Source organism: Aythya marila (assembly GCF_965140915.1).
Source record: "Aythya marila genome assembly, chromosome: 19".
NCBI classification, from domain to species: domain Eukaryota; kingdom Metazoa; phylum Chordata; class Aves; order Anseriformes; family Anatidae; genus Aythya; species Aythya marila.
The window spans coordinates 699,713-725,356 of NC_139060.1; the positions used below are offsets into that span (position 1 = coordinate 699,713).

At 54.8% G+C, this 25,644-nt stretch overlaps 1 protein-coding gene across 11 annotated transcripts in view; it reads right to left on the bottom strand.

The window, feature by feature from the left end:
* EXD3 (exonuclease 3'-5' domain containing 3) overlaps positions 1–25,644 on the bottom strand; it is a 307,765-nt gene that overhangs the window by 8,529 nt on the left and 273,592 nt on the right. For 10 of the 11 annotated variants that reach the window (XM_082775660.1, XM_082775661.1, XM_082775659.1 and 7 more), the window contains one exon: positions 4,527–4,620. The exons of the other annotated variant lie outside the window; for it this stretch is intronic. In XM_082775660.1, coding sequence (XP_082631786.1) covers positions 4,527–4,620 — 94 coding nt within the window. The remainder of the gene's footprint in view (positions 1–4,526; positions 4,621–25,644) is intronic. 11 annotated transcript variants of the gene reach the window in all.

Sequence of the window (25,644 nt, forward strand, 5' to 3'; positions counted from 1 at the left end):
TTGTATTCCAAGCCCACCATGACAGTGGCACTAGCACCCTGCAGTCCCTATGTCTGCACTGAGACACTCCCTCTTCTCCCCACTGCAAGATGGGGGCACAGGAGAGCCTGGGAAGCTGGGATGGAGCAGGATCAAACCCAGTGTGAAGCTGTGTCCGTTCCCCTTTCTCAGACCATGCAGCCCTGGTTTGGCTGCAAACAACCTGTCCCCATGTGTGGGTGCCCTGGGAACCCTCAGGGCTTCAGTGTCAGAGCACCAATGGGTAATGCCCCCTCCCTAGCCCCCCCCCCCCCAGTTGCCTGTTCCTACACTGTATCCTGCCCCCAGGACCTGTTTCTGGCCTGGGTCCTTCTGTGTCACCTAGGCAGATCCTTCACCACAGCCTCCTGCCCCAGCCCAAGAGACTTGGGGCTCCAGCAGTGCTTGTGCAAGCTGAACCCTTCCCACAGCCCCACAGCCACACCCAGCTGTCATCGTGCACACACACGGGAGACTCGTCCATAATTAGGCAATTAAGGATTAGGTGTTTTGGAGAAAGCGCATGCTGTAAAGACTTTGCACAAGTCTGAAAGCAGACCTGGGAGCATTCTTGGAGTACAAAGGTGCATGGGAAACCTCGCCGTGGTAAGAGATTGAACCTGATAAGAGGAGTTACGAGCCTGAGAAACACACTCGATTGCAGGGCGCTGAAGATGCCTGGTTATCTTTTCCTCCTCACAAAGTCAGATAAGCAAAGGACAAAGGACTTGGAATTGTGCAACCTGGCCTGGTCATGTTCTTGAGACGTTCCCAGGGCGGTGGCGGGAGGATGAGCTCAAGGCAAGGGGCACCTTCAGTTGCTATAATCTCTGCATGCCACCATGGGAACAAACCCCACCAGTTCTGCACTCCAAAGCTGGTGGCCAGGCAGGAGCAAAGCTTTGTGTGGCCCCAGCACATGTCCCCACCGCAGCCTCTGCTCCCAACTCTGTGTGGCACCTCTGCAGTCCCATCCCTGCCCCATCTGTAGGTACAAGTGAGAAAGACTCCTACACAACACTGCACGCTGGGGGATGAGCTCCTGGTTGCTTGGTCTGAGCTGGGAAGCCCCGCAGCCCATGGGTGCAGGCCCTTAAAGACTGGTGTCCTTCCCTGCCCAAAACTGTAGAGCAGCTGGACACATGCAAGGTGTGTTGGCCACCCCCACATGCCAGTTTTGGTGCTATGGATGAGGCAGCAGGGATGCATGGGATTCTCCACAAGTGTGAGAGCCGTTGTGGGACAGCAAAGCACGGGGACTGCATGCCTTCCCACGTGCCAGTCAGACTGGCCTGATGCAAAGCCAAATGTTGCAGATCAGGGAAGCAGAGCATAAAAAAAGCACATCCATCCTCAAGGCTTTAGACACAAGATGTGCTGTGGTGCATCGGAGCACCAGGCTGAGGAAAGCTATCTGGCCAGCCCATGCCCACCTACATCCAGGTGCGGCACTGTGCTGGCTCAGCCCTGGCTGGGAGCTGCTGTGCTCCTTCCCTGCTCACTGCAGTCTTGCAGCTCTTCCTCTGCCTGCCTGCACACCCCACACAGCCCCTGCTGGAGCTGAGGGCAGGGGAGAAAACCCTGAGTTATGGCTTCAGGGTTGGGGGGACAAAGCAGATGCCCTAGCCCATCTGCTTGGAGCCCCACCAACCCCATGCCATCCTGCCTCACTGCGGGGGCACTTCATGGCTGCTCCTCCAGCAGCACATAGGGCTGCACATATCCTCCTGCACCTGCAGGTTGCATGGAGGAGGGGCGGTACAGGTGTTGAGTACCAGCCCTGCCATGCTTTTGGCTCTCCAGGATGCTGCTTCAGGATACCCAACCCCCCTGCTCTGCTCCTCTGCCTCTCTCCATCCTGGAGTGGCAGTGAGGACATGTCCAGCAACCAGCATCACATGTAGCAGGAACAAGGGCTTCCCAAGGCAGCAAGGGCTGATGGGGTCAGACTGCTCCAGTCTGCATGTGGGGGAGCTGGAGAGGGTTTTTAAGCAGAAATTGGCCAGAGGCTGTACAAAGACAATGCTGCTGGGTTGGCTCATTATGTGATTTTTCCTGATAGAGCATCCAGTTGCTATCAGTTCTTCCCTCATGCAGCAGTGACACGTGGCAGCACACAAACACCCGAGGAGACTGGCATACTTAGTTAGCAGCACAGCTCCAAGCAAAGCAGTAATGGTTGTTTTTGTGTTTTACGAAATATTTCAGATGGAATGGGGCAATTTTATGATGAAAGAAGCCTATTCTGTTTGTCAAATCCTAACCTGCTCTAGAGGGCTACATCCTTTCCTTGCCTTTCCCAGGGACCAGATTACATCTGGCAGAGTATCCCCAAGTGCCAGGGCACCGTGCCAGCCAGTTATACCACAGTGACTAAGCAAGAAGCTTCCCTTGGCTGGACGAGAGCCTGTGACACATCCCATCCACCTGGGTCATTCAGGAGCCCATATGCTGCCAACAGCCTCCAGCCACATCACATCTTGCCTGTGCCATGTGGGGACCTGTAGCACTGTCACCTCTTGCTCCCCCATCCTCAGCCTGCTCCAGGCACAGAGCCTGCCCTCCTCACCCCCCCTAAAAAAAAAAAAAAAAAAAAAAAAAAAAGCTGTTCTGGGCACCCCATTGGGAAAAAAGGCATCACAGGGCAAAGATGTTTGGGCTTGAAACAGTTTCCAGCAGTTCCATCCAAGCTCTTATGCAGGGAAAGTATGGCTGTGTCAGGGGGAAGGTTCCCTGCAACCTAGGTGCAAGGTTTCTTGCCAAGGCTTAGGATGCTGGACAAGCATCTGCCCATGGGCCAAGGGGATAAATCTGAACTGATGAGGCCCAGGCCAGAGCTGAGCTTGGGACTGCAATGGGCCAGCCAAGCAGTTCCCCTCCACCCACTCCCACCAGATGGAAAATGCAACAGAGATTGGAAAACAATTGTTATTTTTCTCATGAACTCTTGCTGTCTGGCCTGTCCCACTGCTGCCACTTTTCCCACCACCTGCCTGACAGTGGCACATCATCATCACATCCTTTCTCTTCTTCTCTTCCCCAAAACTTGACACAAAGTGGGCCATTCCAGGGACAGCCTACTTCAGTTCATGCTGATGCTCTCAATCCCAGCAGCACCCAAGCAGAGTCTGAACAGAAACAGAAATCCCAGTGTGGCAAGACACAGGGAACCTCCTGGCAGTTCCATGGGATCCCTGCTCTAGGCTTGGTGAGATCCACACTTTGTGCCCACCTGGCTGCTCCTGGGCACAGACACAGCCCAGGTGAATCAGCTTTTGTTTTGCAACTCCATTGCAGCAAAAGAGCACCCCCCCAAGGATGCTGTGGTGTTTTCTTTGCCACTGACTGCTCTGTGGTGAAGGATTCTCCTTGGCGTGGTTATGCCTGACATGGTGCTCCTGCCTGGTGCAGCAGCATGGGGTCCCTGCTGACCCCATCCCTCTGCAGCAGGGGAACCATGAGAGGCTGCAAGGCACAGGGAGGTGTGGGGGTCTTGCAGACATGGTGTAAAGGCTGGAGCAGTGAGGGGGGGGGCACAGAGGTGTTGTGGAGGAGCAGAGATGCTGTGTGAGCCCCCCAAGTGCCATCAACCCCTCTGAAGGGGGATGGGGAAAATGATCACACGCCTGAATGCAAACCACAGCATTGCTATTTCCCATACTCCAGAACTGGCTGAACAGGCCTGGCTGGTCCCTGGGTACACACAAACAGTGAGTGCCCTCACCAGAGAAACCATGGAGAGGATGCCCTGGCCTTTGGGGTAGTGCAGTGCTCCCAGGCTGCTGGCGCCATGTGAAAACTCACCACGTCCCTCATCCTCTGGGCCACGTGTGTTACCCCTGGCAAAGCTGCAGCCACCCAGCAGCACACAGTGGCCTGTGCCTTGCCCAGCTTGAGAAAATGGGAAAACTGAGGCATGCTGACAGGCAGTACAAGGGTTGGCAGCAGACCCAGGCTCGAGGGGTGCAGTGGGGTGAGCACACATTTCCCAAGCATTCATCATGACACCAAACTACGCTCCCCGTGCCAGTAGCAGCACTTAACTCATTCTGCCTGCAGCCTGACCTAGTTTAACAGCTTCTGTGAAGGTGAGAAAGGCACTGTGTTGCACATTAGCAACCACTGGCAGTGTGGAGGCATTTTGCAGCCCCAGCCATGTTTCCCAAGTCAGGCAGCAATGGCCTCAGGCTGACACTTGAGCCACCACTGGCATCTCACCCACCCCACACCTTCCCATGCAAAACCTAGCTGTGCTCCTGCTGGGCAATGCAGCTCTTCTGCAGGGGCTGCTGGGGGGCAATGTCTGTGCTCAGACGTGCATGAGCATGGCCAAGGAGGAGCCTGGGAGAGCTCAGCAGGTCCACATCTGTACCCGGCCACAGCCTGGTGCCAGGGTCCCCATTCCGTATCGGAGGGACCCAGCCCACGCGGGTGTGCGCAGCCCTGGGTCAGCTGCAGGACCCTGGTCTCTGACCGCCCCACCCAGCCCCCGCTGCCCGCACTCGTACTTGTGCCGCCGTCCCCCGCTGAGTGCTTGCTGCCCTCCACCAGCTGCCTCATCCTCTCCTTTGGGACCTTCAGGTACTTGTTGCAGTTGCACACCTGGGAAAAGAGGGAGGGAAGGTGGTGAGATGGTGGCTGGGACACCTACAGCCCAAGAAAATACCTTCAGCACACAGCCCCATCACTGGGCACTCCCACTCACGTGCATGGGGAAACTGAGGCACAGCCTGTCCCATTGAGTGGAGGTCGCACAATGGAAGTGGACAAAAACTCTGGGATGTACAAGCCACAAGATCCTCCATCCCAGAGGTGCCATATCTTTAAGTTGGGTAAAGCCATACCTGTCCTACATGATGCCTGAAAACACCAGAAACTGAGGTTTGCCTTGAAACATCAAGCAGACACCCAAAGGCTGGGCTGTGGGTTCACGACTTGTTCTCTTGCATCTCACTAAAGCTTTGGAGGATGGCTGTGGACCCTGAGATGTGTTGAGGTCTCGGCTTGCCCTGTTCGGCCACCTGGGCTGCAGCCACAGCCTGGCCCATGCACCACCTGACTCCTGGTTTACCATGGGAGTCTCCAACTGTCCGGCCAGGGTTGTCCCTGCCAGGCTTCTCGGGCAGAGCTCAGGGTACAGCTGGCAGCCAGATGTGCTCGGCCTCCCCTTACCCTCCCTGAGAGCATTTTAAGGCAGTGGAAACCAGCAGGATGATTGTTTTAAGGGTCTGTTTTTTTTTTTTTTTTTTTTTTTTTTTTTTTTTTTTTTTTTTCGCTTGCAGAGTGTTTTGGGCATGTTGCACGCAAGGAAAGCAGTGAGACAGGTGCATAACTTCACCAACCAGAACAAGTTCCCTGCCTGGGGGTTTGCTCCAAAGCCTGTTGAAACCAGAAAAACTTTCCACTGCCTGAGTGGGCACTGGCGCGGGCCCTCAGCAGCTCTGCGTGTTTGTGGTGTGTTGGCTGGAACAGCGCTAGGGTCACGGGGAGGTGCAAAGATGCCCCTGCTTCCCACACACTGTCTCAGTAAGGGTGATTTGTTTGAAAATGAGCTTGCCACGATGTCCCGGCAGATCTGCCCCGCAGCAGGAGGAGGGATTTCTACCTGCATCCTCTGCAGCACCTGCTAAACCAACACTCAGTCTCCAGCCTGGGCTACGAGAAGATGCCAGGCTCTGGTCCTTGAAGGCAGAGCCTGAGGTGGGCACAGCCCCACTGTAGCTGTGCAGTGGGGGCCACATATCCCAGCTGCGTCCTCCTAGCCCTGTGTGGCCTCAGCTCAGCAGAGCTTCTGCCCCTTCCCTGCAGCCTCCACAGCAGCAGCATGGCCCCAGCATTCTCCTTGCCTGGCAGAAGAAAGCATTTGCAGCCCCCTGGACACTGCTGGGGATGGAGAGGAGGAGGAGAGGGGGTGCCTGGATAGGCTGAAGGCAGCAGTCAGCCTGCCTGCATGTTATGCTGCTTGGTGCTCAAAGCCTGAACCCCTGCTCCAGCCTGGCAGAGCAGCAGCATGATCAAAACAAATGGAGATGGATGTGGTGCTGTTTTGAAAGCACCCAAGTGACTTGGGAGCCTCTGCATCACCCACAAAAGCTAATTTTGCAAAACTCCCCTCATTTGCATGACTGTGTGCATCAGGCATCTCCTGCTTTTTCTAATGTGGTTCAGATGCTTGCACCCTTCTCCTGCTCCCCAGTCCTGCTTTTTCTCACTCACTCTGGGAGAGCAGCAGATGCTGATGCATCCCAAGGACCCCTGTCCTGGAGCAGCATGTGGCCCCAGCCTGCCCGGCTCCATGCCAAAACCAGGCGCCCTCTGGGCTCTCATGTTATAAGTCATGTACCCAGAGGAAGTGAAACTGTGAAACCCCAGCAAAGCAGAAAGAAGATCTCAGCTGAGAGAACTTCAGTTGAGAGAAGCTCAGCTGAGGGGCCAGATCAACATTTTGAGTTATCAGATCATAAAGCAGATGTCACTTCAAATTTCACTGCCAACATCACATGAGGGAAGGTGACATGATAACAGGTGGAGGCTGCCCGATACCATCTGATCTGATCTTAGGCTTTGACTGCCTGGACTAGGCAGAGCTGGAGATCTCATGGTTCTCATTCATTCCTCTGCCTCCTGCCTTCCCTCTTCCTTCTCCAACTCTGCCCTGGCTCAGCTGTGCCTGTGAGCCATCCCTTGAAAGATGAAAGATAAAAAGGGAACAGGGGCATGGATGGATCCGGGGCAGAGAAGGGAGAGACAGACCATGTCCTTATACTTGAACAAGTGTCACCCGCTGCCCTGGGACTGCACAACCTCAGAGTTTCTGCACAGTGGAGCTGACCTGATGCTGATGCTGCAGGACAGGACCATCCCTCTGGGGCTCTAGGAGTTCACAGCCTGCGCAGGCCAGACCTGCAGGGCTGCCTCAACACCAGAGCTGTCCTGCTGCAGCCTCTAGCTTCAGGAGTTTTGGCTGCAGCTCCCACTTGCTCTGTGCTTCTGCTCTGCATTGCCTTGTCCCTGCTCCCTGAGGTCTGCTGTTGCCTTGTCACACCAAGTGCAGTGCATGAGAAGCTGCTTTCATACACTGCTGCTCTCCAGGGTGCTTCCTTCCCTGTGATGGGATTCCTAGGTGACACTGAAAAAGGGAACAACTAGTTCTGCCCCTCCAGAGCCACCCAAAGTCTTTGCGTGGCTGCAAGGGGCCAGGACATGTGAGGATGGCCGGGTTCTGTTTCATGCAGCCTATCATTGCAATGTGGGCGTGCTGGGCATGGGCATGGGGCCCTCATTCCCTCAGGTGCACAGGGTGACCTCAGGCAAATTTCTCTGCTTTCCTGAAATCCAGCATCCTTGCAACCCAGGTGCAATCCACCCCTCAGAGCCATGTACACCTTGGCTGCCTAGGGTGGCCGTGCATTTCACACTTGCTTGGGGCTCCTAGATGCTCTGCTATGTGCCTTTTGCCATCTCCAAAGCCTCCGGGCCTTCACCACCCTCAGCTTGCCAAAGCACAGGGCAGGCTCCAGAGCTTGATAAGCCACTTAGCAGCAGTGCCAATTAGCTGTAATAAAAATTGCAGTTAATTTTTTTTTTAATTCCTTGCCAAAATGAGACTATAGAAATGAAGGGAGCAGGGTAGTCTGCCACCTAGATAATGCCAGGCTGACTGGGTGCCATGCAGGGGCTGGTGGTGGCCTTAGGCTTGGTGCGGTTCCTGCATCCCAGCTTCACCACACAGGGGTTTGGAGCAGTTCCTGTGAGTGGCTGGTGCACAGGACAGCTGGGGACAGCCTCTGTGATGGGGAAGGGATGAGTTTTTCCTCCTTGGCTTGGTCTCCCCAGACCCATTGTGATTAGCCGTTGCCCCAGACAGCAGTGCACACATACAAACAAAACTCTTCACAGAGGTGAGACAGCAGGGCCCCGGCAGCACCTGAGGATGCTGTTGGGGTGTGAGCTGGGGCGACACTGCAACAGGAAGGGACACTGCATCTCCACCCCACAGCTTGGGGCACCTGAAGCAAAGGGGTGAGTTCTGCCCAGGAGAAGGGGGCTGGATGGCTGCAGCCCCCACCGTCCCCACAGGGTCTGAAAGCCCCCATGCTCTGTCACACAGAGGGTGCCTGTCTCTGTGGGTGCCCGGGAGCCATGTGTCCCGGCACAGCCTGCGAGCACACCTCCAAGGAGGAGCAGCTAGTGCTTTCTCACGCTAGGGCAGCCCTTGCCAGCACACGCTTAGTCACTGGTAAATCCCAGCTGAGATCTGCTCTGCCCGCTGTGAAACAGATCTTGGCTGCACCCCTGCTGAAGCAATCCCGGCGCTCGGGAGCCATGGCGGGTGCACTTTCCCACGGCAGACCGGCTTCTAGCGCCCCGTGTGAATCAGCCCTGTCGCAGGCAGTGCGAGCGGGGCCAGTGCTGGATGCCCAGTGTGGTGCACGTGCAGGTGCATGGGCACTGGTGCTGCTGGTGCCAGCTGGGCAGAGACGGGCACGCACTTCCCAGCTCCCGTTGCTGCGCCATGGCTTGGCCGCCCATTCAGCTCCATGCCAAATGCAGGCTTTTTTGGGCGGCTGGGATGGCTGCGATCTGCCTCTGCTTCCCTGGGCTTTGCTTGCTGTGTCCATGTCAAAGGTGAGGAGTGAATCTGCTCCATCTCAGCTCAACCTGTTTTCCTCACTATGGTCCCTCACTGTTGTCCCTTCTCCCTGCTCCCATCTGCCCAGTGGAGCTGTATCCTGGTGCAGGCACCATCACTTCCACAGCTCCTGTCCCACTGTTCCCGCATCTGCTGCGCCCACAGCAGCAGCTGTGCCAACCCCCACCCCAAGAACTATGACACCAAGAGCCACCACCAAGAACTATGACATGGGGAGAAGGGGTGATGCCAGTGGCCCCGGACCAAGAAGACATCACAGCGAGTCAGTGCCGATGGATCCCTGTGCTGGGTCAGCTGCAGCCCCAGCAGCGTGAACTGCCCTGGCTCCCCCTGGCTCTCCCTGTCTTCCCAGGACAAGGAGGACAAGGCAGCAAGGTGCCTTTTGCAATGCTGGGTTGTCTGGTGGCGTTTTTGTTTAGGGCAAGATCCCTGCCTCTCCCACCCCCTGGGGGGGATTTCACTGGCAGTGACGCACAAACTCAAGGGACTGGATGCTCCAACCTGGAGCTCCTGGGCCATCTCAGCATCCTGTCCCCACTCTGGGCCTCCACCTTTTCCTTAAGCTCAGAGATAACATAGGTTCAACAGACAACAGGAACCAAACTTTCTGGCACTCCAGAATGGCCCTGAGAGCCAGTGTGAGCTTGGCTGAAGAGGCAGGTGTGAGCCCAGCTGGAAGTTCAGAGGCTGGTGCCCAGCAACTGGAAGGTGCGGTGCAGGATGGAGAGGAGCCAGGCTTGCTCGTTCCTTTGATATCCTTGAACTCTGCATCATTCAAGTGCTCTGAGAGTTATCCTGGTGGTGCTGATCTTTGCACAGAAGAATTGTCCCCAAAATAGTCTCCAGGCCTGCAGGTCTTCTCCCATTCACCCTGCTGACACACAGCACCAGGCCAGTATCACTCATCAGTGCTGAAGGCTCTTTTCAATATTGTTTTTGCTGGTGAGATGCAACTCTTTGCCTGGAGAGCTTCTGGCTTAGGAAATCCTCAATATATCAACATCAGCTGTAAAGGACAATACTGGTAGTGCCCAGAGTGAACTATCCGGGGCAACTGAGGGCAGCTCATGTCAAGACAATTCCCTGGGCGTCTTCTGCTCGCCATATCACAGGACTACTCAACAGCCACCTGCAGTAATATCTCTTTTCCTACTCACCGCCTACCCTCTTCCCTTCCTTTCTTTCCCTCTCTCTGAGATGGATATCATGTGGTGAAAGGGCCACTCCTCCGGATGGAGGTTGCAACTCTCATTCTGGTTGTGAAACCAGAGTCCTTAAGTAAAGTTTCTTTCAGGGATGTATTGAGAAAAGAAAACTTGCCATAATGGGCATGCAGGTTGCTCAGGCCCAACCAGCTCTCAGCAGCACAGGTTGCTCACGTGTGGCCTCCAAGCCCTGCTACACAGACATGTCTGACTCTTTGGGACCCCCTGCCCATGACCCAAAGCAGGGAGGGCCCAGAAAGGAGGGAGATGGTGGGAAGGACAGTAAAAGAAAATCAGTAACAAGCACTGGCAAATTCCAAGCAGGAATTCCGAGTCAGGTTTCATTATCTCCTGCTCATGCCCCCAGCTTCTTCTTGCTGCAGCCACAGCTTTGACCTTCAGACACTCCCTTCCTCCTCTCCCAAACAGAGGGCCTGGATTCCCCTCTGACCTGCAGCAACTCCAAGGCCCATGCATAAAGTGTGCAAACCTCAGCAATCCGACCTGGAGGTACTCCCCACACTCCTGCAGGTGCAAAGGCTACCTCCTGGCACAGCATGATCCAGGCCCTTGGGACAGCTGCACCTCCCAGAGGAGCTTCAGAAAGCAGTGGGCTGGGCTACTTCCCCTCCCTTTTGTGCCAAGAGCTTTTCTTATTGACCTCATCACCAGCACCCCAGGAATCTTAGTGGTGCATGTTGCTGCTCCTGCTCTGGTACAGATGGTCTAACATCTTGCCTTGAGTGCCAACAAACCCACTGAAGCAGCAGAGCTAGCGCGGGTGTGTGAGCCCAGTGCCTTGGGGGAGTGGTTGCTTTCAGTGCACCAGTCTTCTTCAGCCTCCACTGAAACCCATCTGCCAGCAAAGCAGCAAGAGCCATGCCAGGAGATGAACCGTGATGACCACATGGGACTGCAGCCTCAGCATCATTCAACAGTACTGGTATGGCCCTGTGAACTAAGTGACGGGCTGCCAGTGGAACCACAGGGCTGCCGGTGGGTCCCTGGGATTACACAGGGGCATTTTGGTTCACATAGAGGGAAGGGCTCTGTTTATTGAATCATTAACATCACTTCCCTCATCGCCAGCCAGGTACTCTGAGAGGTCTCTTAGGCAAGTGCTGACCTAGCCCAACCCTGCTAAGCTGGTAAGATGACATGGGATCCCATGCCAGCCTGGTATGGCGTTCCCACTGCTTTCTCTGCTCCCGCTTTGCTATTAGTCATCTGTTTCTGGAAGGTTTCTCATGCATAATAAAGTGTTTCAACACTTGCATAAGCCAGCTCTTCTCATCAGGAGTGACCCGTTGCATTTCCCAATGCTTTCCCTAGGCAGTCCTTCTGAGTGCCATGAAATACAGAGTTAAAACACAAAGTTTTCTATCCCCCTCGGAGGCAAAAGGTGTGGGAAATCGAACAGATAAGAATGCCTTTAATTAGTATCATTTGCATAAGCTCTGGGAAAGGCTCACCTGACAGCTAGAAGGGCCTCATTTGTCTGGGAGCACAAAACAAGAACCACAGGCACTGAAACGGGCAGATTAGTGGAGCTGACAAGATTGGGGAGATAGCACCAACAGAGGTCAGCCCCGGGGAGAGGAAAAGCGGCCAGGGCTGACACAGCCCTGGCAGGCACCACTCCAGTGGGGTGCCCCTGTTGAGGCTCCCTTTTTGGGGCAGCCCCCTCTCTCATCCCAGTGAGAGCAGGACATGGCTTTGGATGGCAGGGGTCCGTCAGCTCCTCCAGACAAGGAGAGGGAAGCTCTCCTGCAGTGGAGAAGCACAAACAAGTCCCCGGGTGATATAGGGAAGATGAGAGAGTGGGCTCAGCATCCAGCAGGGATGGGGCCAGGGTTTTGCCTGCAGCACCCTGATCCCTCCAGTTCTGCCCTGAGCTCCCAGGCACCTTGGCATAGGAGCCATATCAGAATCATAGTATCATTAAGGTTGGAAAAGACCTCCAAGATCATCTGGTCCAACTATCCCCCTACCGCCTACACATCTCCCTGTACACACTCACACCTTCCTTCACACAAGCATGTGCTTCTTTTGGACCTGAGGTGCCCTCTGCATTGGCTGAGCATCAGAGGCACTGTCCCTGCAGTGACAGCAGCTCTGGGTGCCATGCTGTGTTGTTCCATGCCATGCCATGCCATGCTGTGCCAGCTGCAGCGCCTACCCATCAGACACGCTCACTCCTCTCTGCGCACACGTGCTCACAGCTGCAGGTCCCTAACCACAAACCCCATCCCGCTGCTGCTTCACCGTCGCACTGCCTGGGGTAGTCAGCACTGCACTGTGGGCGATTAATCGTCAGCGACACCGAAAGCCCTTTTCATTACCTCAAGGCCTTTGCAATGATGAGAATCTTACCCGACATTGCACCTAAACCCACATGCAAAGCTGAATTTCCCAGGGGAAAAAAAAAAAAAAAAAAAAAAAGTAAGATGCTCAACCCCTCGCTAATGCTGTGTACAGTCATATGCATCCCCCCCCTGCCCCGGTCCCTCCATCTCTTGCAGCTGCATCTCAGCTGTCTCCAGTCTCCTTTGTTCATTTTTCCTCCTGACTAGCTGGGCTGCAAGCTTTGGAGATGGGGGCTGAGCCCCTCTGAAAAGCTTGAGCTGCAGCAGCACCCGCACCCTTGACCCAACCTTAACCGTAGCCGTAAGCCCTGTTTATACAGCATCCAGCACAATGGGGTGCTGCTCTGGGACAGGCTCCTAGGGGTTACAACAAGTTTAATAACAAAGCCAAACCAGTAATAACCGCCTTATAATGAGGCTGCTCAGCATCCCCAATGCCTTTATTTCACGGTGAGCTCCACACCAGGAGCTCCTGGGGCCAGCGGGCAAGCCATTCCTTCCCACCCTCGCCCTGCCTGACCGCTGGTGTCTCAGTTCCTCCAGCCCTATGCCAGCATGCTGCCTTCTGCCTGCATAAATGAACTTCCCTGTTTTATAGCCACCTCTGGGCAATGGTGAGCCCCTCCTGAGTGTGCAAATGTGCATCCCGCAGCCATCAGATCCAAGGAGCATACCTCCTGTAGGTCCGGTTCTGAGCCATCTCAACAGAGCCTGTGCCATAGCAGGAGAAGGGTTAACTTGCCCAGCTCTCCACAGTGCACCTAATTGCTGGTCCTCTCATCAAACTACAGAGTTTTATCTAGTTGCATATGAGATCTCAGCTCTTGGCCTGAGGATGTTCAAGGCTGGTGGATGCGAGTGCTGGAAAAAAGCAACCCAACTCAAGCTCTCAGATTGCCTGAGCTCTGGACACAGAGAAAGGGTCTTGTCCGTATTAGAAAGGATCTCAACTGAAATCTAACAGGTGGAAATCTGTCTAAAAAGTATCCTCTAAACCTTCAGGAGCATTTGATTTTGGCACCAGGAGCAAGTCCCGGAGATGCATTTTCCGACAATGAAAGTCAGAGCCTTGAAACTGTAAAGGGCAAAAGCTCTTCTTTCTACACACAAGACCACCACTCAGACCACTAACAGTCACTCACGGCACTGTTCTTAGTTACCTGACTGCACACTGGCCCTACTGGAATCTGTTTTCTGCCTGATTCACGTGCCACAAAAACGTAACACTGAAAGCAGAGGCTATGTACCTGCACCTTCCTCCCAGGGTAGGGGTTCACAGAGTTGGATGTGCAGTCATCCTCAAGGCTCTGTCCTGTTCTCCAGGTGCTAGGCAAGCTTTAGGAAATTATACTTATTATGTATTAAGACAACAGCTACCCTTCTTCCTGCTTGCCCTGGCTTTCCCTGGCAGCTGTCCCTCCTCTGCACAGCTGGGCTCATGGGGTCATCTGAATAACATTGCCAGAGGGTTTCTCTCCATACTCCACAATGAGCCTTCCAAGTCATGTCTGTCTAAAATCCGTGCCCCAGAAAGGTCTCTGCTTTTCTCCAGAGCAGTTTTCAACCCTGTGCAAAGGGCTGAGGCCACCCTGGGCCAGGTGCTCTATTGCTCCTCTCCTCTGTGGCCAGGTGGCTCACAACCTCCCCACCTCACCCACTCCCTGCTGCCTCCCATGGGCCCCTGTGATGGGTGCAGCAGCCAAGGCAGAGCTGGGTGGTGATGGTGGTGGCCGGGAAAGCTGGGCTCATGTTTCAACTTCTATTTTTATCTGGGAACCAAAGCCTGCCCATGGTGCAATCTGGAGGCCCCCAAGGGACACACTGCCTCCCCACCTGGCCAGATACCATCAGCTCGCTACCTGCCTTCCCTGTCAGTGTGCCAAACCTCCTGGGAGAGGGCAGCATCTTCCGAGGCACCCAGGTATCTCCTTCTATGGTGGGGGCAGGGGCTGGCACTCGACACCAGGGGCACTTCATCATACCCAAATGCCTGGGGGCACCAGGGCAGCTCGTGCCCACACTCACCCCACCACCAGCAGTGCTACCAGTGTCCCTGTTCAAGCTTGGCCACAATGCCATGCTGTGCACCTCCACAGGACAGCACTGGCCCAAGAGGGCCACGATTCACCCCCTGCCCAGAAGCTGTGGTTGAAAGGCAGAGGGATGATCTTGGTCTGGAAAGGTAATAGCGCAGTGACCAGTGGCAGCATCATGGCAAGGAGCCAGGAGCAGTGTGACAGCAGCCACCCCAAACAGCCCATCTGGTCACTGGCTTAGCACATGTGTGTGGCTCTGCCATCCCACTGCACAGCGCAGAACACCATCACGGAGCTGGGACCTGTGACAGATCTGTAGGTTTTTGTTTAAAGAGCAACAAAACAGATTTAGTCAACATGGCTGCAGAAAAATGGAACATTCAGCATCTTGAGCCCGAGGAGCTTGCTCAGCTTGCAGGCTGTGCCAGACAGGGACCCAAGCCAGGACCTGGGTGCCTCAACCTAAGAGCAGTCTCCCTGACACAGGAACACCATTTTGGAATGGCGTTACAACACTGACAGCATCAGAGCATAGCCCACAGTGTCCATGATGGGCACCAGCGGACTGGGACACCTTCCTCCCCCAGCCAGCAGCAGTACCTGCTGCTTTAATTGGGGTGAGAATAGAAGCTGCAGCAGAAAACGGGAATTAAAAAAAAAAAAAAAAAAAAAAAAAAAGCGTGAGAAAGGAAATCTGAGCAAGGCCTGGAGCGATCTAACCAATCCAGCGGAAACAATAGCCCAGGAAGAAAAACCAGTTCCTACACATAAGGTAGAATAGGCTGGGAACGGCTGGAGGAGGGGACGGGAAGGCTAACCCCGTGCGCTCCCGGCTTGCAAAACAACCCAGCCTTCAGAGCCTGTGGGCTGCCAGGGCTGTGCTGCCCTTCCTGCAGCACCCAGGCAGCACGGGGAGACGCAGCCCCAGTGTCTGGGACCCTGCGGGGCTGTATCCTGCACTGTGTGGCTCCGGGTGAGGGAGAGAGGGACTGCTCCCAGCCAGGTCTGCAGCCTGGAATAGCGGAGTTGGTGGGAAAACCCCAGTCCTTCACTGGGCCATCTTGTACCCATGGGGTGGGACAGAGCAACTCATGGCATCACTCCTCCAGCTCAGGTTTGGCAGGGCTCAGCCCAGACTCTTGGTTTAACCCAGATGGGATTAGCACCCAGTCTGAGATTAGCCCTGAGGATGGGATTAGCCCCAAGGCAGGCTCACCCCAAACCTGGGCTCAGCCCAGTAAGCAGCAGGTCCTGGACAGGTGCCTGGAGGGCAGCGGGTGCTGCTGTGCCACAGGGGTTCTGGTGTCCCCGGGGGGTGGGAAGCTGTTCCTTACACCTGCCCATGGGGCAGCACAGACCTATCTGGGCACCACACCACAAACACGGCCCTTTGGGGAAAGAGCATGGATACAGCTTCCTTCCCTCCTCCCCATGTCCCATGGCACAGGGCTGGCAGGTTTAGTGGCTGCTGATGAAAACGTACAGGGACCCAGACGAAGGATGCAGGCACCTCACTGCTAGGGCAACCTGTCCATCTGTCCCTCCCAGCTGGCCTGGCTCATGCCCACCCTTGCTACCCAGCCCAGCTCGGCAGCCTGGCACGCAGCAGGGCAGGCAGAGCAGCTCCAGCACGGGCCAGGCCTGTCCCCTGCCCTGACACAGCAGGGGGGATGGATGTGGCCCCTTGCAGCCTGGTTGGGAGTCCCTTACCAAGACCACGGATGGGCTGGACAGTTCCGATTTTGAAGCAGAAGCTTAATTGCTGTAATAACAAACCCACCATCAGGACCTGCACTGAACTGCAGGCACTTCCTTGCACCCGAGGATTTCTGTTCTCCACAGCCCTGCTGCTCCGCAGGACCACAGGCCGTTCTCCCAGCCAGCTGCGCTGGGTCCATCCTCCTGGTCCTGCACCTCGGAGCCCTGATGGGGATGCAGGGCTTGTTCCCAGCCTGTGCTCCATGCACTGATGGAGCAGTCCCCATCCCACTGGGCTCCAGTAGCCTCACGAGGCAGCGGTGCTCTCAGCCTGCCCTGGGACTTGGCCTTGTTTGGTGCACACAGGAGGAGCCAAAGAGAGCAAGGGCAAAGCTGTTCCCAGCACATTTTTCTGTTTTGACACACTTGCAAGCCTTCTCAGGCTGCAGCTGGGTTCCCAGCACGCTGTCTTGCCTTTCCAGCCTGCTCCCCTCAGCGAGCAGCACATGGGGCCCTGGATTCCCCAAATATCTGGCAGGGAGCAGCACAGGACAACTGCACAGTGCAGGCAGCGGTTCTCAGCTCAAGGTGCAGGCAGGGCTGTCTGCATGGCCTGGGGCTGTCCCGGGTCCCTGCACTGAACCAGACCTCACAGCTGGTTCAGGATCAGCTCTGCAGGTTGGAAGCCCATAAAAATCAGCTGCGGTGCAAGTGCACAGGACATGTGTTGTGATGAGAGCTGGACACCCGACAAGCAAAGCCAGCCTTTAGTTTAACAATGAAATAAAGATCCTAAGGCAGAGATACCACATTTGCAACACCATGGAACACTTTGAGCAGCTTGCCAGCAGCCTGGTGGAGTCACGCACTTTGCATCTCGTTTTGCATGTTCCTGTCCACAAGGTCCAGGCAAGGAATAAACCCTGCCAGGCTTGGTTCATGCATGGCCCGGAGCCGCTCATGGGTGTGTGACCCATGTGGTGGTGAAGCTGGGACTCCTCTCCCTGAGCACAGCCCCTTACAGCAAGGCAGGACCATGGGTAGAAGGACCAACCCCCAGTGGACCCTTCTGCTTCCATCACTTCCAACCTGGTTCCCCCGGTCTGGTCCCCCAGCACCTCTCTTGTGCAGCCAGCCAGGGAGAGGTCATGGCAGTGCCTGGCACCCAGCACCTTGCACCCAGCTCAGGGCTGCTCCCTTGTGTGCAGCCTGGAACAGCCCCAGCTGCAAGAAACCTGCTACAGGGGCAAAGCCCTGCGAGTCCTGCTAGCATTCCTGACAGCTATCTCCTCTCAGAGCAAAGTCCACCCAGCCCTTTTGATTCTTTCTCTTATTAAGGATAGGATAGGATAGGATAGGATAGGATAGGATAGGATAGGATAGGATAGGATAGGATAAGATAGGATACAGTTGAATAGTTTGGTTGGAAAGAACCTCCAAGGATCATCTAGCCCAACTGCCTGACCAGTTCAGAGCTAACCAAAAGTTAAAGGATGTTATTAAGGGCACTATCCAAATGCCTTGAATACTGACAGGCATAGGGTATCAACCACTGTGCCAGCAAGCCTGTTCCAGTGACTGATCACCTTCACAGTAAAGAAATTTTTGCTTATGTCCAGTCTGAACCTCCCCTGGCTTTGTGCTGTTCCTGCACCTCCTGTTAACAGTTACCAGGGAGCAGAGACCAGCACCTCCTTTTCCACTTCCCCTTTTTTCCCCAACCAAATGATTTGCTTCATTTTTTAACTTCTGAGGAACATTCCAGCAGGCAGCAGCCTACCAACAGCCCTATAAAAGCAAACGCAAACCTGTGCCCCATGATCAGCCCTATATCAAAAAAGCTCTTAAGGAAGCCCATTTCTGGCACACTCAGTGAAGGTGATAATACAATGAGCTGAGCTTGGGCAGCTTCTCAGCTGGTCGCTGCAGAGACCTCAGTGCAGACCGTGGTCCAGCTCAGAGCTCCAGCTCAGAGCTCCAGCCAGGGCTCTGCTCACTTGCATGAGATGGCCAGAAACTCAACATCCAGCCCAAACTGCAGCCCAGCAGATGATGAGAGGTTGCAGCACTGCAGAAGAAAGCACACCCGCACACAGGTGGAAAATGGTTAGAGGAGAAACAAACTCATGAAAGCAGATTTGACATTTTGCAGAACAGAAGGGGAAGGAGCAATGCTGGGGATGGAGGGGAAATAACCTAACGCCGGCCCTCCCACTGGTGGAGGAGGTTTCTATTTTGTCTCTCAGCTCTGTGTGATGTTTCGCAGCTCAGCCTGAGTGTGTTTGTTGCAGCCAAGCACCCCCTGCTCCCAACGAGGCAGCAATGCTGCTCCATGACGATGCGATGGCACCACTCCTGCAGCAGCTGCTTGCCCTGGCCAGCCTCGCAGCACTGCTGTGCTCTGCATGAGCACAAGTGCTCCTCCGGCCTAGCTCCTCCACTAGGCCAAGGACAGGGATTGCCCTGTCCTCGTTGGGCAACCTCCAGCAGCAGCTGGCAGGCCTTGGGCAGAGCCTGCCTGTCCCAGCAGTGTGATTCCTCCCCTCGGGCTGGCCTGGTATGCTCTAGTGTGCTCCTGAAACCATCGCCACCTGGGCACAAAGGCCAGATCCTGCACATCTGGACACAGTAGAAAAGGGCTGCAATACCCTCGTGTGGCCAAGGAAAGCTCTAGGAACAAGCTGCAATTCAGGACATGCTGATGGGCTGGCAGGGAATTTGCAGTCCTCACACAGGGGAGCCACCCAGGGACACCCCCAGTCTGTGCCTTCCTGGGCACACAGCTGTCACCAGGTGGGTGAACACGGTGGCACCCTGGGCAGCTGGAACTGCTTGGCACCTCCAGATAATTAAACCTTAACTCCCATCTTAGAGCCTACCACAACGGGCAGCTTTCCCAGACTGGCAGGTGGGAAGAAGGAGCAAATATTTGCCTTTGCAAATGCAATTGTTGCCATTACTGTTATTATGAAGCAGGAACATGAGCTATCTCTCACGTAATCTCTCAGAGCCTGGAGCAGGGACATGGGCTGGCCACCACGCTGCCCAGGCAGATTCCCTTCTTCTGAGGTCACTATTTGTCACTGCACTGTCCTCTGGGTCTCTCTTGGTGACCTTTTTTTTCCCCCTCTCACTGACCAAAAGGGACCTGCATCAGCTCTCTGCTTATACCCTGGGGAGCTGCTTCCAGAGCTGGGCACCCCAACCCCTTCCCGTGTCCTGGCTGGGAGCCCAGGGGCTCCTGGAGCTTAACCAAGAGAAATTTCAGGCAGCAGCCCTTCTGAACTGTTGTTCAACTCCAGGATCCTGGGGGGAAGATGTGGGGGAGCCAGAAGCTGGGAGCATTGGGCAAAAAAGTGGGTTTCTCAAGACAGCTTTTACATCCTGCTTTATCCAAGCAGGAATGTTTTCCCCTCCCTGATGGCACTGCTCCAGTGCTTCAGGCTGGCTTGGCTGCATGTCCCATGCCAGCTCTGGTGACACTGCAGCATCAGCCCAGACCTATGGACCTATGGTGCACGCAGCCAGGCAAGCATTTAAAGTCTCAGTTCCCTGAGGTTGCAGGCAGCATAACACACTCCAGAAGCAGGAAACAGGTCCCAAATAGGATTTGGTGCCACCAAACCCTGATCAGCAACACTTGCCAGCAAGAAGGGCTGCAGCCAAGCAGGGCCAGATACTTGGGGCTCCTTGTCCTGCTTTCTCTGTGGTTGCACCCTCCTCAGCAGCATCAGGTCTGCCCTGCAGCTGTGACCCGCCAGTGCCCACCCCATCCTGCCTGGAATCATCTCAGCCCGTCCCTCCCTGTGGCATCAGGGCTGCTCTCTGATCAGGGCTTCTTTCCTTGGGCTCAGTACAGATACAGCTTAGCAACACAGCAGCTTCCTGGATGTTCCAGATGTAGAGGGCCACCATGTCACCAGAGCTCCCAGGAGAAGACCAGACCTACCCTCATGCCATCCTAACAGCCTCTGCTGATGGAGATGCCCAACATCCCCAGTCATTGCTCTCCTCACAGCTCAAGATTTAATGAATCTTCCCAGCTGTGAGTCAGGACGTGTTCTTGCCCTCATGGAGAGCACAAAAATCCCATACATCCCTGCATTTGCTCTGTGAGCTCAAACAATAGCCACATTTGTAGGGGAGAAGTCATTCTCAATACAAATCCCGCTTCTCTCGCAGGGCCAGCAGGGCCAGGAAGGATTCCTGACAAATGCCTTGCCAAGGTGCAGGCATCTGGGTGCAGGGGATGGGGTGGGAAGCGAGGGTTGACCAGAGGCTCCAAAAGCCCCTGCCAGGGCAGGCAAGGCTGTAAGCACTCTGGGATCCCAGTTGCTCTGAGGAGCAATGGTAACACCCAAGACCACATTCCTGATCCATTCTGGCAGCACCCTTCTCTCTAGACAGCTCTGAGGGACTGGGGAAAAAACCTGCGCCACCCAACAGTCTCTGACATGGTCCCATGGTCCCTTCTGGTTTCTTGCAGCTCCATCCAGTTAGGAAAGTCATCAGCTGTATGAAGATATTTTGATTTTGTTTTCCAAAGCAGGTACAATTGACAGGACAGCTAAAGAATCCCCTGGGATCTCCTGGCAGGTAGGTATTTCATAGAATCACATAATGGCTTGGGTTGGAAGGGATCTTAAATCCCACCCAGTTCCAACTCCTGCCATGGGCAGGGCTCCTAAAACCAGCCCAGGCTGCCCCCAGCCCCATCCAGCCTGGCCTTGGGCACTGCCAGGGGCACCCACAGCTCCTCTGGGCAGCCTGGGCCAAGGCCTCAATGCCCGCTGAGTAAGGATTTTCTTCCTTATATCTAATCTAAACCTACCCTCTTTTAATTTAAAGCCATTACCCCATGTCCTGCCACTGTACTCCCTGACAAAGAGTCCCTCCTCAGCTTTCTGTAGCCCCCTTTAGGCAGGCCGCTGTAAGGTCACCCCAGAGCCTTCCCTTCTCCATGCTGAACAACCCCAACTCACTCAGCCTGTCTCTGTAGGAAAGGTACTCCAACCCCTTGATCATCTCTGTGGCCTCCTCTGGACTCATTCTAATACTTCTATGTCCTTCTTGTGCTGGGGACACCAGAGCTGAACTCAGGGCTCCAAATGAGGTCTCACAAGAGCAGAGGAAAGGGAGACAATCACCTCCCTTGCCCTGCTGGCCACACTGCTTCAATTGGAAAAAGGCCTTCCCCTGTACGGGAAGTCAAGGAATCTTTGCAACACAACTTTGCAACACATACTGCTGAGTGCGGATGAGCCCCCAGGTCCAAAGGGGTATGGGTACAGCTGTAGGACACAGTGAATAACAGTGTACAGACCAGGTGCTGCAAAGGGGCCCTGAACCTATTGAGAGGCCTTTGGTGGAACGAAGGTGGAAAAAGTGGGGGTTTCAGTGAGAAGCAGGCTGTTGCCAAGCACTGCTGGAAAGCTTTAATGATGCACTGTGATGGTTGCGAGCCTGGACTCTGGAAACATTTTCAGCACAGAGGAGCTCATGGGCAGCACCACTTCTTTGGGAACAAACACATGCAGCTTATCTAGAGGGACACCACCAGCTCCTGTGGGACTTCTAAAGGATTGCCCAAAACAGTTACAGAAAGAAGCCCATGCAAGCTGGTAAGTGGGACCTTCAAGGGGAAAGCGTATGGGAGCAGCCCAGGGGATGAGCCACTGCAGGGCTCTGTCTGTGCAAGAACCCCAGGAGGTCTCTTCAAGGATATATTACACTGGTTCCTGGCATTTCCAGCCCAACACCTTCAGATGTGGCAACATGATTCCAGCAAACGCACATTAGTGGTGTGTGAGGACAGCCCAGTGCACAGACAGGCTGGGGGGATGATCATGGGGTGTCCCCCACACCTCCATATCTTCTCACCACAGCAGCTGGCACCCAGGGAGCTAGCACAGCACACTTGTGTCACACCAAAAAAAGGTTAAAAAAATAAGACACGGATTAACTCCTGGCATTTTTTAAGCTTTCTTTGTTTCCAAGGGATTTGCTGTCTATGGTTTCGGTGAAAAACTGGAGGAGACAAAGCCAGGAGAGGGGGACCAATAGAAAGAGGAGCGGAGCAGCCCCTCCACACTTGCCTGTTCTCACTCTTTCACTGAAAAACATTGCATCAGCAAGCAAGAGCCTGCAAAACTTTAATTTCACCTCACAAAAACATACCTGTGAGTGGAAAGTGCTGTTGGGTTCTTTGTGGAGGCCAGGTCAGGGAAGGAAGGTGTACGCTCTGCTCCATTCCGCACATTCCTCCCTGCCCCTACGGCACGGTGGTGGGTTCACCCTGGCCAGGATGGCCGCTGGCGTCAGGGGTGAGGGACAGGGGCAGGAGGGGCTGGCAGTGCAGTCCTGTGGCCCTGCTGGCTCTGGGCAGGGTTGGGGTCTTTGATTCTTGGTGTGAAAGGGACTGAGGTCTGGCTCCCTGCTGAGGTCTGCTCTAAGACATGAAACCTCACATCTGTTCGGGCAGCTCCCAGCATCTTCAGAAACAATCAGATGAAGGTCACTGAGCAATGCTGTGTCCCTGTGTGCCATCCTGCTGTGGGTTGCACCCTAGGATCCTGCCACATGCATGGCCATCACCTTGTGTCCCCATGGCGACCTGCTAGGCCACACACCGGACCCTGCTTCAGAGCAGGAAACTTCAGGCTTGTCTAGACATCCAAGCACAGCTGGTGACACGCCCTCTCCGCCAGACACTACTCTGAAACAGCAGTCCAGAAAACAGGGAGCAGAGCGGGGCGATTTATATGCTGCCCCATCACCATCCCCTGCATGATCCCTGCAGGGATTAATGAGCTCTGGACACTCTGTGCTCCCATCCCCGTGCCGGCTCCCTCCCAGGCACATGCAGGAGGGCACGGCGCCAGCAGCTGATGGGAAAGTTCAGGGTCAGGGCGAGCCGCAGGGAGAGGCACATAAAGGACTCATTGTGCCGCAGGTCTCCCTCGGCTGTGCATGTACAGGGCAAGCAGTTAAAAAACAAAACGCAGCCCAGAAATATGACAAGACACCTTTTTCCCAGGCTGCTGTTAAACTCTAATTAAACATTTCAGCACACTCGAGCAAGGGAATGTCTGCTTCTCAGGCCCAGGCTATCTCAGCTGGAAAACATCTCCTTTGGTGCAAACAGGCTCATGCAGCATGACCCAGAAAGATGCTCCTCAGCCCAGGGGCAATGCGAACACATAGGGCTGGGTGGGCAACCTGTTCCCAGCAAACTGGTGCAGGCTGGGGCCACGTGCTTCTCTCTTCTCGGGGGATGGAGAGCAGCGCAGCCCACACCACCCATTTTCCAAGCATATGGCTGTCCCAGGTGCAATGGAGAGCCAGGCTCAGGGCCAGCCCTGAAACCAGCCTCTAGGACCCTCAAATCGCCCATTGATTAAAAGGGACTGTGAATCTACCCCATCCCTATCTGCCTGGTGCCTTATGCAAGGTCAGTGCCCTATAACCCCATACTTGATGTCATGACCTACAGGAACCATAAGCTCAAGAGCTCCATCTTCAAAAAGAGCAGCTTTTTGACCTCACAACTCCTATTTCAGTACATATCTGTATTTATAGTACATTTCAGATAATAGCTGTGCATCACAGGGAGGAAAGGAAGGGAATGCCACCAGCTTCATGTCACTGATGAACTGAGACATGGGAACCCTTCAAACAGCGCTACCATAAAACCAGGCAAGACCAGAGCTGGCATCTTGTGATTTCAAATAATGAAGAACAAACAAAATAGCACAGGAGATCAAAGAAACAAATCCAAGTGTTGCAGGAAGCGAGGAGGGACTGCTGGAACTCCTCAACCACAGCCGCTAAGCAGAGGGGCATAGGTGTAAACACCTGCCCCTCTGCAGATCACCTTGGTGCCTAGAACTGGGGTGGTGACGGTGAGCCAACAAAGTGTGATGCCAGTCAAGCACTGCAGGAGCCTTCCTCTAGAGAAAGAAGAGCAACCCCAGGGGATGAGCCGCTGCAGGGCTGTGTCGTCCCTGCAAGGAAAACCCCAGGAGGTCTCTTCAAGGCATGGGATGGGGACCCACAGTGGGAGGTAGGTACTGTGTCAGTGTGGGACTCTGACATCCTTCAGAGCCTGGCCGTGGCTTCCTGAAGTCTCTTCAGGAGCTAAAAGCTGAGCCCACTTTAAATCCCACATCTCGGATGTGCTGTTATGGGAGCTGAACACTTGCTCCTGCTGTGCTGTGCCACTCCTGAAGCCACCACTGCTACCCCACAATGGGGCTTGTAGAGTGTCCCTTCAGGGCTTGGCTGCCTGTGGGGCTATCAGGGTAGTGACGGGAGCTCTGCTGTCCCCCCAAAATAAGCCTTGACCAAAACTGATGTGCTTTGGGATCTGGACATAGAGGAGGGAGAGAAGCAGTACCTCTGCAGGGGCTGCCCTCCCTCAAGCTCTGGGGCTGCGCCTAAAGCTGCCTCAAGGCTACATAGGGCAAGTCCCAGCTGGGGACCCACACCAGGGGCCTGAGAGAGCAGGATTGCCATGTAGTGTTCCAGAGTCTGATCCAGACCCAGGGAGCTGAGCTGCTGACACCAGGTACATGCTGCAGTTGATGTTGTTTTGCAGTGTATTTCGCTGCACCTGAGCACAGGGCTGGAGCAGCAAACCATGCTTGGGGTCACTGACATTTTGGGAGCTGGTGGTTTCCCACACTGAACCATAGAATGTCTTGGGTTGGAAGGGACCTTAAAGATCATGTAGTTCCAACCCCGCTGCCATAGGCAGGGATGCCACCCACTAGTTCAGGTTTGCCAGGGCCCCATCCAACCTGGCCTTGAACACCTCCAGGGATGGGGCCTCATGTGCAGCCTCAGCATAAGAAACAAACCCTGTGGAGATAGACAAGCCAAGAAAAGTGTCATGACTTGCTGCATGATACAGCACTGGCTTTTGCTTGCCAGACCTCCAGTCCAGATCAGCATCACAAGACAGTGCTGTGCACACTGGCATGGGCTGTAGGTCCACCACTGCTCACAGATGGCCCCATCATAAAGCCATGCCACTGGCTGATGCTCTTGACACTCAGGAAAGGGTGACAATGAAAGTCTGTGATTTCTGAAATTGCTAGGTAGTGGGAAAGTGTGTCCTGAAAGGCTCTGATTGCAGTGACAGCCTGGGTGAGGACACTTGTAATTTGGCATCCCATGGGGATGGAATTTGACAGAACTGGTCTCTCCTGCTCTGAGGACATTCCAGCACCCTTTGTGGGCAGTCTGAATTAAACTCCCTCAAAAAATACAGCATCTGGGGGGTTATTCATCTCAGGCCACTTTGGTTGGAAAACACCAATGCGCTGCTCTGCAGCAGGCTCCAAATGCACTTCCATCCCTCCCTGCTGCTCCCAGGCAGGCAATCACCTGTGAAGCCTCACCCAGGCACCTGGGCTGCCCTTGCAGGGAGCTGTTACCTCGGGAGAGCAGGAAAACTGAGCTGTGTCTACAGCCCACTGGGATGGCACATAGCTGACAAGGGCTGGCAGCAGGACACAGCTGGAGGTGTCCTCAGGCTGGCATGCACCTGTGGGACTCATCCCCCTCCTGTCCATGCTGCTGCAGCAGGACAACTGGATTTTAGGAAGAAATCTTGGTTTTCCTAGGGAAACCAAGGCCAGGCAGCAGTGACCTTAAATGTTCTTAGC